The 18,823-nt window shown below is 54.4% G+C and overlaps 1 protein-coding gene across 1 annotated transcript in view; it reads left to right on the top strand.

Annotated features, from left to right (window-relative positions):
* GFPT2 (glutamine-fructose-6-phosphate transaminase 2) overlaps positions 1–16,677 on the top strand; it is a 40,462-nt gene extending 23,785 nt beyond the window's left edge. The window contains exons 8-19 of the mRNA XM_037136388.2: positions 1,713–1,792; positions 2,177–2,294; positions 2,598–2,761; positions 4,021–4,116; positions 4,210–4,307; positions 4,553–4,673; positions 6,653–6,810; positions 6,950–7,064; positions 10,217–10,344; positions 12,183–12,350; positions 14,161–14,322; positions 15,829–16,677. Coding sequence (XP_036992283.2) covers positions 1,713–1,792; positions 2,177–2,294; positions 2,598–2,761; positions 4,021–4,116; positions 4,210–4,307; positions 4,553–4,673; positions 6,653–6,810; positions 6,950–7,064; positions 10,217–10,344; positions 12,183–12,350; positions 14,161–14,322; positions 15,829–15,873 — 1,453 coding nt within the window. The 3' untranslated portion in view covers positions 15,874–16,677. The remainder of the gene's footprint in view (positions 1–1,712; positions 1,793–2,176; positions 2,295–2,597; positions 2,762–4,020; positions 4,117–4,209; positions 4,308–4,552; positions 4,674–6,652; positions 6,811–6,949; positions 7,065–10,216; positions 10,345–12,182; positions 12,351–14,160; positions 14,323–15,828) is intronic.
* The last annotated feature ends 2,146 nt before the right edge of the window (positions 16,678–18,823 follow it).

An 18,823-nucleotide genomic window follows, 5' to 3' on the forward strand; every position in this document is an offset into this window, starting at 1 on the left:
GAGGGCGAGGCTCTGCCTTGCAGACTGTCCAGCTGTCTAGGCAGGAAGTGCATCATGACTTCATTTTTCTAACACGGGAAGTCTTCATTTGGAATTTTATTCTTTCAGATCATAGAATTATATGATACCAGTTGGTCCTGATCGAGTTTAAAACCCCCCCTTTAAAATCTGCTATTATCATGGTATTATTCTTTTAAATGAATGACAAGACAGTGAAAAAGCATTAAACTTTATTTTTCTAAAGTGTCTATAACTAATGGCTTTATAACCTGCAGGACAGGCTTGGGGATGAGTTGGGAGCGTTTTATGTCACAAAGTCTGGAGAAGCCACAGAGCTCAACCCATTAAAAAAACAAAACCAACATTTGGGGGAAACATTTGCCGAGAGAGGCAAATAACCGTGGGACTTCCTGCTGTTGTTACTGTGAAGACCGTCTAAGCAGCTGGCCCTGGGCCCAGAACTATGTCTCTGACATGCTTCATATGGACGAAACGTTGTCCAAAATATCCCAGGTGCTCACGGCGCCTTCTGCAGGGACACGGACTTTGCCCCTCTTCTGGGGAAGTCCGAGTGGGGTCCTAACAGGCAACGCTACTGCAAAACAAGACTTGTCACTCGTGAAGAAAGATTCAGGGCCTGTGCTGAGTCAGGACAGGAGACCAAATGGATAAGTATGGGCTGGACGAGGGCTACTTAACATATCATTCGTGAGTAGGTCATTGATGAAAGCTAGCAAGAAAACAGTTGATGTAAAATATTACTTCATTGTATTCTAATTAATGTGTCTGGGACAGTGCTCTTAAGTGGTCTATTAATACATTCTTAGTGTTTTCTTCTTATTAACCAGTTAACATGTAGGGGAGGAAAAGCCGGTGCCCTTTGGTAGCTATGGGAACGTCACTGTCCAGGTTCCGGCTAAAAGGGGCAGGGCTGGAGAGTGTGAGTTCCAGAAGTGAGCTGCTTCCTGTGGTGCACACCTGTTGTGAATTTGATTTGCATGCTGTAATGGATCAGAGGGAGCAAATAATTAGGTTTTGGAGGCAGGATGCCATTAAAATCATGGAATAATACCTTATAAATACATTAGCTGTGCAGGTTGGGAACCAGAAAGCAATTCCATAAAGCACTTGACTGATGGGGGCCGTCTGCTGCTGGCAGCTTAGCCAGGCGGAAGACACTGGGGGCCTGGGATGGGGCCCATCCGCAGGTCGGCTGCCAGAATTGCCCGGTGCCACCCCTTTGTGATGGACATCCCAAGCTTCACTGAGTGCCCCTCAGGCAGCGACAAAACCCTAGAAGGCGCTTTAAATAGTCCACAAAGTGGAGCAGAACCTATCAACTGAGTGCTCCCTGAGGGTGGAAAACACCTGAGCTGGGGGTGGAGGGCGGGGCAAAGAGAGCCTTTGTGCAGACCCTGGGCCTGGCAGGCTCCCTCTTTAGAGATGGGCAGGGGGCAGAGGCAGGCGGAGACCAAGCGCACCTGCCACCACCAGGGCCTTGCAGCAGGCCAGCACCCGTGGGGACTCGCTGGGCAGATGGGTGGCACCACCGGAACGAGCTGGGGTTCTCGAGCTAACCCACAGGTCCCTGCTCCAAGCCTGGGGAAGCACCTCCTGCAGGACCTCTGGGAGCCGGCCGTGCACTCAGAGGACAGCAGCCTTGTCTCGGGTGTGCCAGGCGATGGCCGACTGATCCCCTCTTGTCCCTATAGGAGAGGCAGCCCCTTGCTGATCGGAGTGAGGAGCAAACACAAGCTCTCCACAGAGCAGGTCCCCGTCCTGTACAGGCCAGGTGAGTGCCTTCTGCAAGGCCACTGGGTGCCGTTCCCACGCAGGCCTGTGCGTGGCCCCAGGTCCAGAGGCTTCTCAGCAGCTGAGGCTTGGCTCCGTATTCCCAGAAGCCTTTTTGTTAATGGATGTTCTAAAACACTGGTGACCTGCCTGTAGCCCTGGTTTGTAGGCAGCTGGGCCCGGGTTCCAGTCTCGATTTGGTGCATTCTCTTTGTGGCCGTTTAAATGCTCTTGCTTTCTGGGGATCCTTCACATGATTTGGCTGACACAGCCAAAGCTGAAAATCACAAATTTCGCTCACACGTACTTGGAGGGGAAATGGGCTGCACGCTTTGTTAACCAAACAGAAGAGGCTAACGGGACGGCGACTGCTCCCTCACCCCAGGCAGCATCGAGAACGCCAAGAACATCTGTAAAACGAGGATGCAGAGGCTGGACAGCTCGACCTGCCTTCATGCCGTGGGCAATAAAGCTGTGGAATTCTTCTTCGCTTCCGATGCAAGGTAGCCTAGCCTCATGTCCTTCCTTCCCTGGGGCTGTGGGATCAGAATGACTGGCTGCACCCACCATGTCTTATACACCCCCACTGTGGGAGCTGTTCTTTTCTCCTGGCTCAGCAGGGGTGGTGGCTGATTTCAGTTCTTAGTGGCCCTCCTCTAGGAAAGAAATCAGGGTGATGTCCCATCCCTCCCAAAAGGCCACCCAGTGCACTGATGTGGACTCACGCTGGGGAGGCAGGGAGCAACCACCTACCTGCAGCCATTGAGCACCATCCCCACCTGACTCCCATGTTTTCCTTGCCCCAGTGCCATCATAGAACACACCAACCGGGTCATCTTCCTCGAGGATGATGACATCGCCGCGGTGGCTGATGGGAAACTCTCCATTCACCGGGTCAAGCGTTCGGCTAGTGATGACCCATCTCGAGCCATCCAGACCTTGCAGATGGAGCTGCAGCAGATCATGAAAGGCAAGTGTCTTCCGAGGTCTGGAGGAGCAGCCTGGGGGGGCAGGCGCTGCAGCCCTCCTGCCTGCTGGGGCCCTGGAAGAGGTTGCAGGTGGTCTCTGAATGTGGGAGCTTGTCTTGGCTCCTGGGAGGGAGTGTTGGACTATATCCAGGCTCCAAGTCCCCTGCTCGATGTGACCAGGCCATCAGCTGCCTCCGTTCACTGACCCTGGGGCCCTTTCCTCTACATCGTTTCTTCTCTGGGCAGGAGACCTGCAGGAAAGGGGACCAGGGACCACTTTCTCCTTTCAAGGAGAGCCTCTTTCCCTGCACCCAAGTTTGCCTCTCTGCACCCCCTTCTCCACAGGGCAGCCTGGGTAAACTTTTAAGAACATGAGCCAGAACCTTTGCCCTGCCATTCTGAAAATAAAAGGCACAACCCCCCCACAGGTAGCCTGGCCCCACCTCACTCTACCCTCTCCTGTATGCCCCGCCCACCTGGCCACCCGGTCACACAGGCTCCGGGCTTGCCACTGGGGGGACATTGTCTTTGCCGTCCCTCTCACAAGATGGGCTCCTTTTGATCATGTCCCCTGAAACGTCACCGGTCCGAGAGCTCTTCCCTGCCCCCATGTCTGCCTTGGCCCCACCCCACCTCAACTGTCTTGTTGCTTCATGTCGCCTTTGGTCCAAGTCCACTGTGACGGTGGCAGGTGGACACTGTGGTCGGGGTGTGTCCCAGAGGGTGCTCCCACCCTGTCTGCACACCCCCAGGTCTCCTGCCACAGCACCTGTCTGGGGCTTTCACATGCTGTGGCCAAAGGGTCCCTTTGTCCTCACTTGGCACCAGTCAGATCAGAACCCAGCACACGCACGTGTGGCTGGAAAGGTTTTCTGTAGCTCAGACGTCATGAGGGAGAGAGCGGCTCGCGTCTTTGGCCTTTGGGCTGAGCCTGTGCTTCCCTGGGCAGAGCAGGCTTGGTAGCTAAGCCTCTCACCTTCTGGCCTCTCTGAGTGTCGCCCAGGAGGATGAGCCCCTGATCTGTTGTCCTCCCTCCTCCCTCCCCCATGGGAGGGGCTGGGTGTGCAAACCGAGGCCTGACCTGCTTCCCTCTCACTCGTCACCACGGGCGTCAGGTGGGACAGCACCTGGGGACCCCACTGCCCTGGTCTCCACGTGTGTCATGCCAGCTGCATAACGACTTCTGTCCTGATGAAAAGATGAGCCGTGAAAGTGTGGCCGGACGGCCACTGACCTGTCTTGTTGGCGCTGGTTTGAGCAGGTAACTTCAGCGCGTTTATGCAGAAGGAGATCTTCGAGCAGCCGGAGTCCGTCTTCAACACAATGAGAGGCCGGGTCAACTTCGAGACCGGCACAGGTAACCGCGGGGCTTGCCCCCCACCCCTGCCCTCGCCGCGCAGCCCCTGGGGGACAGGGCTCGCGCCAACTGACCCCCTGGTGTGCCCCACAGTGCTCCTGGGTGGCCTGAAGGCCCACTTGAAGGAAATTCGGCGGTGCCGACGGCTCATCGTGATTGGCTGTGGAACCAGCTACCACGCTGCTGTGGCCGTGAGTGTGATGCGTGGGCCCCTGGTGCCAGGGGTGGGGGTGGGGACCTGTGTGCCCCAGGACCAGGCATCTTACAGCCTGGCCTTCCAAGTTTGGGGCCTGGGAGCTAGCGAGAGAGCTGGCACCGAGTCCCTCTCCTGCGGTGCCTCCCTGAGCACTGGGACACCGAGGCTCCACACCACGCTCTATCCCAGTGTCCCCGGAGCACTGTGACTGACTGCAGTCCCCACGCTTGTTGGCTACAGACACGGCAGGTGTTGGAGGAACTGACTGAGCTCCCCGTGATGGTTGAACTGGCCAGCGATTTTCTGGACAGGAACACACCCGTGTTCAGGGATGACGTCTGCTTCTTCATAAGCCAGTCAGGTAAGGGTTTGTGCCGGCTCCCCGCAGTGCACCTTCCTGCCTGCTCCGCCCGGTCGTGAACGCCTCTGCACTGCCCACACGCCACCCCCTCGTGCACCTGGGCATTTAACCGCCGGCGCCATCAGTTCTGCCCCATTTTATCCCACCGTATGGGGAGGACCATGCAGCCAGGGCTTCTTCCCCCTCCCGGTGTTTCAGGTCCAGGGCTTACGGGACCACCCACCAAGGCACCATAAATGTGCGCTGGGTTTCACTGAGAACGTTCTTCAGAATCCTGCAGCTTCAGGGCTGTGTGGCTATTGTATTGGGCAGTGCCCAAGCTGCCCAGCAGGGGGAGGCATGGTGAGACACTGCTGCACAGTGGGGCGCAGGGCACCCCCAGCTCAGCAACTCCACCCAGGTGCCATCCTAGCCCTGGGCTGAAGCACTTGGCGTAGTCAGATGGGGCAGAGGATCGGAGTGTGGCGCAGAGCCTTACGCGTGAGTGCTGGTGAGCCCTGGGAGGGTTTGTAAACTCTTTAATTATGAAGAATGTACAGGCCTTTAAAGAAGTGGAGATCCCCTTAGGGAACCGCCGAGTTGGCAACGATCGGCCCGGCAGGCCTCGGGTTGGCCACACCCACATGAGCACCTTCCCTCCACTGGGTGACTCGGAGGTCAGTCCCAGACGTTGTGTTATTTCACCCAGGAGTACATTAGAGCCGACCTCTTTTTGATAAATGGAAAAAAACCCAACCACAAAATGGAAGCAGCACTGAAAATCTTAAAAGATAATAGGGCTTCCATGTTGCGCTGTGAATCCTGCCCCATTTCAGTGACAAGTCGGGACACTAAGGCAGACGCTGCCACCATTGGGCTGAGCCCTGGCACACAGGAGCTGCCGCCGGGGCAGCCTCCGCTGCCCGCAGTGCCTTTGGGTTTACAATCCCATCCAAACCAAAAAACGTGCCATGAATTGGTGGGACCCACTCACCAAAGAACGGAGGTGGTCTTAACATAGAAATGATGTAGTGTGGCAACCCCTGAACACCTCCACAGCAGGGGTTCGAAGTTTCATCTTGTTTAGCCCTTTGCATTAGTTAAAAAAGACAGTTCCAAAAACTGGAGGGCAGGGCTGGTGAAGGCAGAGCCGTCCTGCTCTGAGCCCCTGAGCCCCAAACCCCACTGACAGGGAGGAAGGGCGGGCGGCGCGACACCCAGCGTGTGCAGCAAGAGTCTGGAGAGAGAAAGGAGAGGAAGGCGCGCAGTAGGGGCAGCCTGCGCCACAAAACAGCCAGGAAGGGCCCGGCAAGGGCAGTGGTCGAGTGGACATCAACCGAGTTCGGTTTTGTGGTCTGGGTCGCACTTGACTTAGTTTGAGCTCTTTGGGGCTGGCAGGAGTAGGGAGGCAAATGCGTGAACCTATTTAAATTGTTTTGTTGTAAAAATAATTTTTGTCTACACTGGGAGGCAACAGGAAGTGTTCCTCTTCAAAACAAGATTTATTTGAGAAACGCCATTTGTGGGGGCATTCTTGCTTTTTAAATGTGAAATCTTGGCACATTCTAAATAAGGCAGCTCAGAGCAATAGGAAGGGCTCCTGGCTGAGCCCACCCAGGTTGGTGCTGACTCCGTCCCCACAGCAGGCGGCCTTGAGCAAGCGAGGCCTCAATTTCCTCTTCTGAGTCCCTGGTCCTCAGATGAAAGTTGGGGATGGCGCCCTCATGGCATCGTCCTGTGAGTCAGAGAGATGGCAGTGGTGGCAGCGGGTGAGGAAGTGTCTGCCACACAATAGTGGTGAGATCTGGAATCTAAGAACCCACCAGCGGAGTTGTTGAGCATGCATTTTCCCTTCTGGGTGCAAACTGGCTGTGTCCGGGCACGATTTCTGTGTAAGAGTGGGGAGGGAGGGGGGGAGTGAATGAGTGGGGGCAGGGGCTCGAGTGGGCAGAGCCCTGCACCTGCAAATACACAGCCAAAAGCAAGGGCCTCTGTGGCAGGTGAGACCGCAGACACCCTGCTGGCGCTGCGCTACTGCAAGGACCGTGGGGCCCTGACTGTGGGCGTCACCAACACCGTGGGCAGCTCCATCTCCCGAGAGACTGACTGCGGTGTCCACATCAACGCAGGCCCCGAGGTTGGCGTGGCCAGCACCAAGGTACAGAGCCCCGTGAGCCCCGGGGGAGGCCGTTGGCTGGCGGGTGGACAGTTGAGGCCAGGGGGGTCCATGATCTGCCCCTGTACGGAGTAGCCACACGCACATCTGCCCCTCTGCCAGCACCGCTGTTTGCCCACAGGCTTACACCAGCCAGTTCATCTCCCTGGTGATGTTTGGCCTGATGATGTCTGAAGACCGCATCTCCCTGCAGGCGAGGCGGCGCGAGATCATCCACGGCCTGCGGTGCCTGCCCGGTACGTCCCGAGTAGCACTTTCCCTCTTCACCTTCATGCCCAGAGGGCTGTTCTGGGCGCCTTCTTCCCGACTCTGTCAGTGATACTGCTTTTTTTTTTTTTTAAGATTCTATTTATTTAATTTTAGAGAGAGGGGAAGGGAAGGACAAAGAGAGGGAGAGAAACATCAGTGTGTGAGAGATACATCAATCAGTTGCCTCTTTTGCGCCCCTAACTGGGGACCTGGCCCGAAACCCAGGCACGTGCCCTGACCAGGAATTGAACTGGCAACCTTATCATTCGTGGGACTACACCCAAACGAGCCACACAGGCCAGGGGAGCGGCGATGTTCACGCACCCTCCTCCTCACCACTGCACGCCTGCAGAAGCTCCCACTGGGCCAGGCCTGGAGTCCACACTCTCACCCAGCCCTGGAGCCCTGCATGCCGGGCTCCCGCCACCTCTGACTTCACCGGACGCCCTTCCCTAGGCCCCGCTCTGGAGGCCTCACTGACGTTTTATCCCCAACAATGCCAAGCTCTTCCCACCACAGGGCCTTTGCTCTGTCTTGCTCCTGTAGAAACCCCCTTCCCCCAGCTCTTCAAACAGTGATAGCTCCTCATCACAAGTCTCAGCCCAAATGTCACCTCCTGGGGCCCTCCCTGGCCACCCTGACTAACAGTTTCCATCCCCTGCCCCAGCTCTCTGTGAAATGTCAGCCAGTTCCTTTTCTTTACATGCTATGCCCTTGCTTGTCTCCCCCAACTAACATGTCAGCTCCATGAGCACATGGCCTCATCACAGGGCCTGCTGGACGCCGGGTACCTGGCAAGGGAGGGCACACAGTAGGTGCCCAGGAAAGGCCTGAGCAGGAGCATGTGGCCCGAGTGTCCTGTCCCAGACAGCTCCTTCACAGTTTCCCCAAACTCCCCTTGCTCAGTCCTGTCTCTCACCATCGGAGAGGTACGGCGTCTGTTGCACAGTCACAAGCTCTTTGGGGGAACGTGGTTCCAGTCATTATTCATTCCCTCAGTCACTCACTCAGGGCTCACACATGGACCCGAGGCCGGCCTGGGACAACCAGGACAAGCAGCAGCTCCTTTCCTTCAGCTTACACTGCAGGGACGCACAGAGACCTCTTGGGTTTACTTGGTGTAGCCCTGAGAGTGAAATGGGAAGACCTTGCCCTGTGGCCGGCAGGTGGCTGGGGCAGCCCCTATAAGAGACAAGAGACAGGGCAGCCCCGGGTCCTCCCCCTGCCAGGGGCCAGGGCCAGACCCAGAGAAGACAATAAGGAAAGCTACCACCTAACCACACAAAGCCTCAGGGTCTGAATCTGGCCAAGAGAACATGCCGGAAATTTATTGGCAAGAAAAGCATTCTTTAAGCAGATAATAACCTTGCACAAACAGGACTCTGTCCCAGTGTCTAAGTCTGCAGTTCTTAAGACATGGTCCCCAGGTCCTTGGGGGCCGCAAGGCCTTTGCATCAAAACTGTATTCATAGTAATATATTGTTTCTAATAAATAAGACATGTTCGCCTTTTCGATGTTTGCGAAGGCAGTGGGGGCCACCACTGGCACCTCCTCCCACTTCCCAGCAGGGGAAGCACCCTCTTCAACCACCACGCACCCAGCTTCACACACGAAAGCCCCAGATGACGTGGTAAAGTGCACCCATCTTCTTACAATGCAGTACTTTTTAATAGTCATGTGACCAATGGGAAGCATGCAAAAGCTCTTCTGCTAGACCCTGAAGCTTGAGGGGCGTTTCAAAGGAATGTGATTGAGGAACAAGCTGACTTGGGTTTGTGGCAGGCATTTTCTCGAAAATCAACCAAGTGAGCCTAACGCTTGGAGAAAAACCACTGACTGTATTTGTTACTGATGATAAACTTCCAGCTTTCAACAGAAACTTAACATTTTGCAAAACTGAGGGCTTGATTACGGTCCCGGCACTTACACTGCTGATGAGGCAATTTTAACAAATGTGACCTTGAAAAAATGTTTTGTAGCGAACTATGTCCATTTGCATAACTAGCGAACCAACACTTTTCAAATGGACAACATCCAAGGTTGCACAGTCATGAGGGTGCCAAGGCTAGTGCGGCTCAGGGGGCTGAGCACTAGCCTGGGACCTGCCAGGTCAGAGCACATGACTAGGTTGTTGGCCTCGTCCCCAGTAGGGGGCGTGCGCGAGGCAACCACACATTGATGTTTCTCCCTCCCTTCACTCTCTCTAAAAATAAATAAGGTCTTTAAAACCATGCACGTGGAAAAGACCCACTGAGATAAACACAAGGAGGCCAGCATGTTTTAATGTAACAGAGGAAGAATTTACTGACATGACTTCACATTCCACATTTGCAACCACCATTTGAAGAAATTGGTGCTTCTTGAATTTAGTGTAGTATCAAAGAACATTCACAATGATTTTAAAAAGCTATGTAACTATTTCCCCCTTGTCCAACTGCGACTTCTATGTGATTGCATTTTCTTCCTATACTTTAACTGCAAGATCAATCACAACAGACTTAAAGAGGAAGCAGATGTGAGAATATGTGTTTTATATGAAAGTCAGACATTAAAATGATTAGCAAAAAACGCCACTCTTCTCACTAATTTTTACAAAAATGTATAGTGGCGTTTTTGTTATTTTTGTATAAATGAATGAATATCTTCAATCGGACCAGTTTCTAACCTGGTAAACATTGATAGCTATAGCCTTCAAAGACAGAGACGCTTAGGGATTTACAGTAATTTTTAAGAGTTTACAAGAATCCCGAGACCCAAAAATTTGAGAATCATTGATCCAATTTACACTGGCTTTGTCTTGAGAGGTGGCCGGGGGCCCAGACAGAGCTTAATTTGGAAAGTCAACTGGGACTCAGTTGCCTTACCTGTAAAACGGAGCTACAAATAACGTTTTCTTGCTTATCTTACTTGCTTGGACAGTATGAGTACAAATATGAGTCACTATCCCAACAAAACCCTGTCCAGAAGTCACGTTATTTACCATATTCTAAGTAAAACTTTTAAATTAATGCCAGGAGGCCAAGTGTACTAAGCGATGTGCATTCCTAAACCTTGTCCTACCCCCTGTGATTTTTGTCTGTGCATCTTGTCTTGAAATCGCCGTGACCGGCCCTCCCCTCGACTGTGTGCCTGACTCAGAGCTGATCAAGGAAGTGTTGTTGCTGGACCAGAAGATCCATGACCTGGCCCTGGAGCTCTACACTCAGAGGTCGCTCCTGGTCATGGGGCGGGGCTACAACTACGCCACATGCCTGGAAGGAGCCCTGGTGAGCCCCCTCTGCCCAGCCCCCCTGCTCGGCCCTGCCTGAGGGCAGGCATGGTGGACACCCCGGGAAGCCAGCCAGGAGGAGGAGGGGGAGGGCGGGCCTTGGGCTAGGGTAAGGGAGCACCTGAGGGCCCATTGTCCTCCACGTGAGGCTGCGTGGCATGCCAGCTCACTACCAGGAGCTGCCAGTTCTAGCCCTGGGGACATAAAGGGGTGGGGGGTCCCAGTCTTTTATCCTCCAGGGCACAGGGGCAGTACAACCTTGGGTGGGCTCCAGCTGGGTTAGCTGAGTTTTACCTCCTGAGCATCATCTGAAAGATGGACAGTTATGGTCCACAGTTTACCCAGGAGGAAACTGAGCCTCCAAAAAGTTAATCTCACTCAAGAGTGCGCAGCAGAAGTGCTTGGCCTAAGATTCGAACTCAGGCCCACATGGCCTTCACTTTGTCTGCACCATTACAAGCAGCCTGCCTGGGAGGACTTGGGCAGACCAGAACTGCAGGGTGGGGCCCCTGCGGAGCTTCCCTGGCACCCTCAGACTTCTGGGAGGAGCCGGAGGTCCCGAAGGAATGAGCTTCACAGGCCCTGCATTGCTTCAGCCAGTGACTGGCTCTTGTGCCCCGCCCGCCCCACCTGCAGTGGTAAAGAGCCATGCTGGCCAGCAGCGTGAGAGAGAGTGACAGGGCAGGGCAAGGTCCAGGGTGTCCACGGGGGCTCCGGCGCTGCCAAGAGGGTGGGCAGTGCTGTCCAGGGAGGGTCTGGGTCCAGAACTCGCCCTTGACTCACTGTGTGCTTGCTGTTCATGCTCAACCGAGGTGACCGGCAGGCAGTGTCCCAGGTGAGAACCCAGCTTGGCTTCCCCCTTTCCCCTCCCCCACCCCTACCGTTTGAAACACAGTGCCACCCGCAATAGGTGGACAAAAAAACAGCCAGAGATTGATGGGGCGGGGCAGACCATGAGACCAAAGGCGGGGAGGGCATGCCGCTCCTCGGGCACAGCGACGCGAGGCCTGGGCGGGGCGTGCTGTCGGCCCCCCATGCCCCTGTCACCCGGGGGCTCAGCCACGGTGCTGCCCGTGCTGCTGAAAGAGGTGTATTCAACTGTGTCTCCAAGTTAGTCTTTGGGGAAAGAAAGGGGCCTTCACGCTGCTGCTGGCCCCGGTCAATGGTCCTCTGTTATCACTCGGGGGCCAGCTCTCCAGCTGTCTGCGGCTGGCAGGGTGGAGCCACACTCTTAACAGCGTTTCCCGCCCCAAATAAACAGTCCCGGGGGCAGTGAGAAACACATTTGTGGTCACTCTCGCCAGTCCAGTGGCGGGGTCAGTGGGGCTGGACAGAATGGATCTCCCTAAACACAAGGAAAATGCCAGCAACAGCCCTGTATGTGGGATTTTGCTTGATACGTAAGTTGGAGCAACACTTAGCAATTTATCAATGGTCCAGAATTGGGGGAATGATTAATCAGATAGTCAAGTGGAGGGATATCCAGACAGAATACAACGCTGTCATTACAAACCTGAACTGTGAGAGGCCATGAGGCCTAGGCAAAGCTAGACTGACGCTGACTTGTCTATCCAAGGGGGGCAGCTGTGCCCAGGAGCTGGCCTGGTGCACAGGCTGCGTGCTGGGCTTCATGTGAGCCCTGGACAGCAGCTGGCCCTCTCCCTTGGACCTGGCCTTGCTGACTGCCCTCAGTGCTGTTGACCACTCCATACGTTCGTCTGCCGGTTGGCCCTGCCATCCAGAGCCACCCCTCCCCCAGTGGGCCCTCCCCTCTGGCTGGCATGACCCAGCCTCCTGTGCCCAGGATGACACTCATCCTGCCTCGTGTGTCCCCAGAAAATTAAGGAGATAACCTATATGCACTCAGAAGGCATCCTGGCCGGGGAGCTGAAGCACGGGCCCCTGGCGCTGATTGACAAGCAGATGCCCGTCATCATGGTCATCATGAAGGACCCCTGCTTCGCCAAGTGCCAGAATGCCCTGCAGCAGATCACGGCCCGCCAGGTGAGGGCGCTCACCGGCCCCGGGCCACTCTCTGGCCCAGGACTGCTCTCTCCCCCTCGCCTCCGCACACACCAGCTTCACTCATTGCACCCGCCAGGGAGCAGGTGCAACCACACACTCTCCTCCGCCCCCTCGTGAGTGGCGCACTCATGCCCAGAGGGACTAGCCAGCTCCCAACTGTGCGCACAACAGCTCCTGAGTGAGGCCCGGTGACCTAGAGTGCCCAGAGTGCCCTGGACCCTCGGCGAGGGTCCAGGCGAGGAGGCCAGGGAGGCACACCTGGCGGGATCCCTGAGGGCAGCGCTGGCAGCGCCCCCTGGAGTCAGTCCCATGTCCCAGGTGCAGCGCCCTGTTCTCCACCTGCCTGCCTGCATGTCAGACGGCAGCTGCACATTCCGGGGGGGGGGCCCGATTACCCACACTTCCGGATTTCCTGCCAGCCCCTCACGTTCCCAGATTCCCTAGAGTGACTCATAAAACTCAGGCAAACACTATGTGGTTATTGCAGTGTGATTATGCGGGTTCAGATCGGGGTCAGCCAAAAGTGGAGACTCACAGGGCAGGGCCCCTAAAACATGAAGCTCCCGTGTCCCCAGGTGCCCTCCCTGCATAGCCGTGCGCATCGCCAGCTGGGAGCCTGTCTGAGTGAGCTTCTGGCCCCAGGGCCCAGGATATTTATCGGGGCTTCATTATGCAGACACGGTAGATTGCACCATAGGCCAGGTGACTAAGCTCAATTTCCAGCACCTCTTCTGTTCCTGGAGGTCAGGAGGTCAGGCTGATACCACGTGGCTTGAAGCCCCAACCCTCTAACTAGATGGTTGGTCCTCCTAGCATGGCCAGGCCCTGTCCTGAAAGTGTCCTTGGGCCTACCACGTATCACCTCGTTAGCATAAACTCAGGTGTGGTCCCAGGGTCCCCTCATGAAAAACAGACACTTCTGTCACTTGGGAAAGCCCAAAAGTTTAGCAGCCCCTTCCAGGAACCAGGGACAAGGAGCAGCCAAACTCTTCGTCATACTACAGTGTCCCAAGATGGGAGGGCTGAGCCCCACAGGTCCACTCTGGGAGCAGCCCAGAAACTGGGGGCAGGGGCAGAAACTGGACCAGGTGCCCGAGCCAGCTGCCACCACCTCCTGCTCAGCATGGAGGTCAGAGAGCTGTCGACACAGTCACCCCACTCGGTTCTTAAAACCTTCCAGTGGCTTCCGACAAACCAGCGACCTGGAGCCTGCGTCATCCAGTTCCTTCCTTCCATTTCCGCCTTGCGCCAGCTGCTTCCTGCCTCTGAGCCTTGGCGTTGGCTGTTCCCTTTGCCCTCCACGTTCGTCCCAAAAGTTTAGAGAGCTGGGCTCTCCTCACCCAGGTCTCAGTCCCAACGCCCCCTCAACTGAGAGGCTACCCCCAGGCATCAGCGGTGTCACCCAATCACATCACCTGTCTCATTTCCCAAAGGTCGTCTCCGCTTGCTCATCTCCCAGATGTTTTGTTGCCCACCACACCCCGAGCCCCAGCAGAGCAAGGGGTGGCTGCGGCCTGCCCTTTGCAAGGCACACAGAAGCCGCTCAGCAATGGGCATTGAGCAATCCGAGCAGGAGGATGAGGGCCGTGCTGGGGAAGGGAGAGAAAACCATCAAAAAGCCTCAGATGCTTTGTCCCACACCCGAGTCACCCGCAGCCCCCTCACCCACAATCCCCGCAAGAGGCAGACATCACTGTCCCCGTTGCCACGTCGACCCCCAAAACTCCGCTGTGTGGGAGGGGCCCTGCTTTGGGAGACTGCGCCTGGTGATCACCTCTCTCTGCTGCAGGGTCGCCCGATCATACTGTGCTCACAGGACGACACCGAGAGCGCCAAGCTGGCCTACCGCACGATCTCGCTGCCCCGCACGGTGGACTGCCTGCAGGGCATCCTCAGTGTCATCCCCCTGCAGCTCCTCTCCTTCCACCTGGCCGTCCTCCGAGGCTACGACGTGAGTGGGAAGCTGCCGACCCCGGGGAAGGGCGGGGCGTGACCCCAGAGCCCCCTTTCCTTTTTAAATACTTACTCGGTGTGTCAGCCCCAAAGCAGTGTCGACTAGGTCTTTCATCGCCAGAAAGAGTTTATCATGGGGAATGAAGGAAGGGCTGCAGCCCAGCTAGAGCAGACAGGCAGCCAAGTGCATTCTCTGGCCCTTGTCCAGACAGAGGGGCGTTTCTAGGAAGGACACAGAAGCTACAGGAAGGGAAGTTAGAGCGCTGGAACTTCATTACAAACACAGAGTTCTCCCTGTAGGCTTCTTTCGGGTACACAGCTTGCTAGGGCTTCCCTAAGCCCCGGATCCTCCCACAGACCTGCCCAACCGAAATGTGTTCGTGGAGTTCCAGTTTTTATCAGGTGTAGATATTCACAGGATAAATACGTTCACTTAAAGTAAATTTTTGTAAGGTAACTTGTACCCCCCCAAAAACAGCTTGGGAACTGCGAGGGCTGTGAAGACTGTATCTAATATTGAAGCATAAGCCCGTCACCCAGAAGCAAGGTTAGCAGACACATTCAGTGCCTTATTCCCGCCGTTTCCTTGTGTGTATGAATTTCTTAGCATTTTTCAAGATGGTGTCGGGGGTGATATTTTACATCTTCCTTTTCAATGCGAGTATTTTCTCACATCTTGAACTTGTTGGAAGCAACACAAGAGTGATATTCCACCACAATCTTGTAACATGGATGTAACAATTACTTAGCCAATTTTCCATTATTTAAACTGTTTCTAATTTTGATTTGCAACACCTGCAGTGTATATGTTTGTACCTACAGCTTCACTCCACGCTGGGGATGCGTCCTCAGTCTGGTTCACATTCTGAGACCCCTCACGTAGATCGTCAACTTACCTTACGGAAAAGAGCCAGTTTATGACCTCACCAGCAAGTGTTTAAGAACATACAACTCATTGTGCAAAGTAGAAGTCTGATTATAATTTATCTTGAGAAGATTTAAAAAATGTGTAACACAAAAAGTACAAGAAACAGAAGCGACATATGCCAACATTTGGTCCTATTTGTTTCTTTTTAAAAAACGTACATGAAATGAGACACCCTCAGACAGAGTCGAAGCCACTTCGTTGGCCAGCCCCAGGCGTCCCACCCCCGCCCTGCACTGAAAGGCTTCTCGGGTCCAGTGCGTGTCCTTGGACGAGCAGCCGCTACTTAACAGTGCACATGGGGCCGTTGTCTTCGACAGCAGGAACCACGTTTTTTCCACAGTGGTGCTGCTCAAGACAGGTCAGGTGCACAGTAAATGTTTATTGAGTGCACTGGACACAGGAGAGTGTGTTGGAGTTTTCTAGAGTAAGGGGTCACGTCCAAGGCACGTGGGTCTCAAGGGAGCCCGTGGTTGGCGACCGGAAACACTGTCTTCGTTTGAAGCACCGTGGTCATCGGTTTTACAATACAACACTGAGCCCTGCCTGATCCTGAGCAGTTACTTTCTTTCCTTTTAGGTTGACTTCCCCAGAAACCTGGCCAAGTCTGTAACCGTGGAATGAGAGGGAATGAGGAGGCCATGACCATGTTGAATCAGGTTCAAGACCTACCCTGGTGACACCAGTCTCATCTCCTGGATCCCGCGGAGCCTGACAGCTTCCACGTGCCTTGTACCCCAGCGCTTCGCTTGCGGCAGATCTGGTTTCTCTGTGTCCTGAATTTGCCAGAGGAGAAGGGACTTCCTGTTCCCCGTGGGGGTCAGAGCTGACTGACCCACTGCTGTGCAATGTACAGCTAGCTCATCCGAGTAACTGTGAACCTTTTTTAACCCACGCTAGTTAGTTTTAAGAGACAAAATATTTATAATGACAATTGTATAGCTTTTAAGTTATTTTTCTAGCGTGTGGCTTGCCATAGCGGGGTCCTGCCCAGACTGTGCCCCCCACTGCCCACGGCACACCGTCTCCTGGCCGGGGCATTCATCTCGGATTGGAGCACAAAGTACTTCCTCTTGACTCCTTTCTCCTTCCTCTTCCTCTTCCTCTCTCCGCTGCTCCTCGATCCAGTCCCCCGACGTCAGGGAAGCTCTCCCCAGACCAAGTCCTGTCGAAATCTCAGCTCCCTTCCGTGGCCGCTCCTTTCATCTAAACTCCTCTCCCCTCCACCTTCAGTTTCACCTGATCGTGACTCTGTTCAAGCCCAGGCAGCATTTCGGTCCCTGCTCCTGCCCTTAGCAAAAGGCTTGAAATATTCCGTGCGAGAGAGTAGTTTCCAGCGGGTTCCTCCGTCCTTTATTTAAAAGAGCGCACTGTCAAAGAACTATGCAATTCTAGCACAATAAAGACAGTATACTTTTTTGTCTTGTGCATTTGGATTTCTGTTGATCTCATTCTCTGCGTGTATTTGGATTTGAGGGCTCCTCAAAACAGGGCTCAGCAGTGTCTGGTGGGAGCAGCCCTGTCTGCTGGTACCGATACCGTGAGCTCTGTGCCTCCGGCCGGAAAATGAGGACTGTTGCATGGGACGGACACAAGGCAGGAGCTTGGGTGCTCTGCTGACGATCCGCTGGACAGAGCAGGAGGGTGCTGGGCCGCGTGACGCTGCTTGAGATGGGTGCCCAGAGCCTGAAGCCTGCATCAGATGAGGGCAAAACTGTCAGATCTCTCGTTCTTTCCCTGGTGACCCTGTTCTACTCACCGATTCTATGAACACAGTCAGGCAGGAAAGCAGAAAGCCAGAGACAGAGTTTGGAAGGCATGTGGGGTTGGAATTTAGACTCCCCTGGGAAGAGCCGTCCAGGGGCTGGCCTGGTGTCCTCAGACCAGCCAGTGAGTGTGTGTGCGCTGTCCTGCAGCACCTGTGAGCCACGGAGCTACCTCCCCAACCCTCCCACGTGCTCCTGCGACTTACGGGGCCTGGACACCCGGGAACCACGTTTCCAGGTTACATCTCCCAGTGAGAGGCACTGCTGGGAGATTTGGAAGACAGTTTAGAGATCACATTCTATATTCATGGACATATCCTAGTAGTTGTTTCTCCTCTGGCAGAGGCAGACAGAAGCATGGCTTCCGCAGACAGAAGGTCCCACTATGGTGCCGCTCCACCAAACACCCACCACTGGGCACTCTGGGCAGGGGGTCCACCTGCGGCCATTCCAAAACCCCAATTCTGGAGAGCTGGCAGGAGCCCAGGGGCTGCGGTGGCGCTCTGTGACCTCCGCTCCCCTGCTCTTCTCACACAGTAATTAACCAGACGCAAGTCCTGCAGGAAACGCCTGACCTGCTTTCCATCCTCCTGACCAGAACACTGCCCATCCCACACCCGAGGCTAGGAGACTTTTTCCAAACTAGCCAGACTGTTTTTATCTGGACAAGAACCAGGAAAATGAACTTCATTCACCCCTAGGCCTGAGAGGTGATGGCCACCCTGACTTTTGTGCTAGCTGTTTTTCTTCATTGTCCTACCACCCTCATGGACTCTGTCCCCAAACGAGAATCTGCCAGTCTCGAAGGGAGAGGACAGCCCTGCACACACCAGATGGAGGCTCCAGGAGGGGGTGAGTGGACCAGTCTCAGGGGTGCGGTCTGACTGGGTTGGTGGAGCACCTCCCTCTGCGGTAATGGTGCTCAGAGCTAAGAGTTTTGAGAACTTGCATGTCCAGGAATGTCTTTACTCCTCACACGTGACTTGAGGGTTCAGCTGAATACAGAGTTCAAGTTCAGAAAACATGTTTCCTTCAGAACTGTGAAGGTCATGCCACATCATCGTGTTCACAGCGTTGCAGTCGAGGGGTCCAAAGTCCCTCAGAGGGGCCTTCGCAGACGACCTTCATGTTTTCCCCTTCAACCCCTGTGCTCTGAAACCCCCCAGTGAGGTGTCTTGTCTCATTTCATCAAGTGTCGGTTTCAGCTCAGTAACTCGTGCCTTTTGGATCTGGGAAATTTTTTTCTTGCTTTTTAAATTCTTTTTTAATTTTTAAATTTCACTTTATATTCAACATTATTTTGTGTTTGTTTCAGGTGAACGGCATAGTGGTTAGAATGGGAAATTTTCTTGAATTATATATTTTTTTACTTTAAACATTGTTTTTTAATTTTTCAATTAGAGTCAACAAACAAAATTGTATTAGTTTCAAGTGTATAATGCAGTGATTGGACATTACAGAACTCACTATGCAATCACCCCTAAGTGCATTGAGCACTCTTATAACCCAGTACATTGCTTGACTCCATTTTGTTTAGTTCTTTTTCTGGAGTTTTGATCTTTTATTTGGGACACCTTTCTTTGTCTTCTCACTTTGGCAGCCTCCTGCATTTGTTTCTTTGTATTAGGTAGAGCTGCTACATCTCCCAGACTTGACAGGGGGGTCTTATGCAGTGGGTGTCCCGTAGGGTCCAGTGCCACGGCCTCTGATCCCCCGAGCTGGGTACTCGAGGTGCCCCATCCCATCCCATGAGGGTGTGCACACCCTCCTGTCATAGTCGAGCCTTGAATGCTGTTGGCACGTCAGTG

Source organism: Artibeus jamaicensis, unplaced genomic scaffold (genome assembly GCF_021234435.1).
Source record: "Artibeus jamaicensis isolate MK-2021 breed Jamaican fruit bat unplaced genomic scaffold, CSHL_Jam_final scaffold_286, whole genome shotgun sequence".
In the NCBI taxonomy this organism is placed as follows: Eukaryota; Metazoa; Chordata; class Mammalia; order Chiroptera; family Phyllostomidae; genus Artibeus; species Artibeus jamaicensis.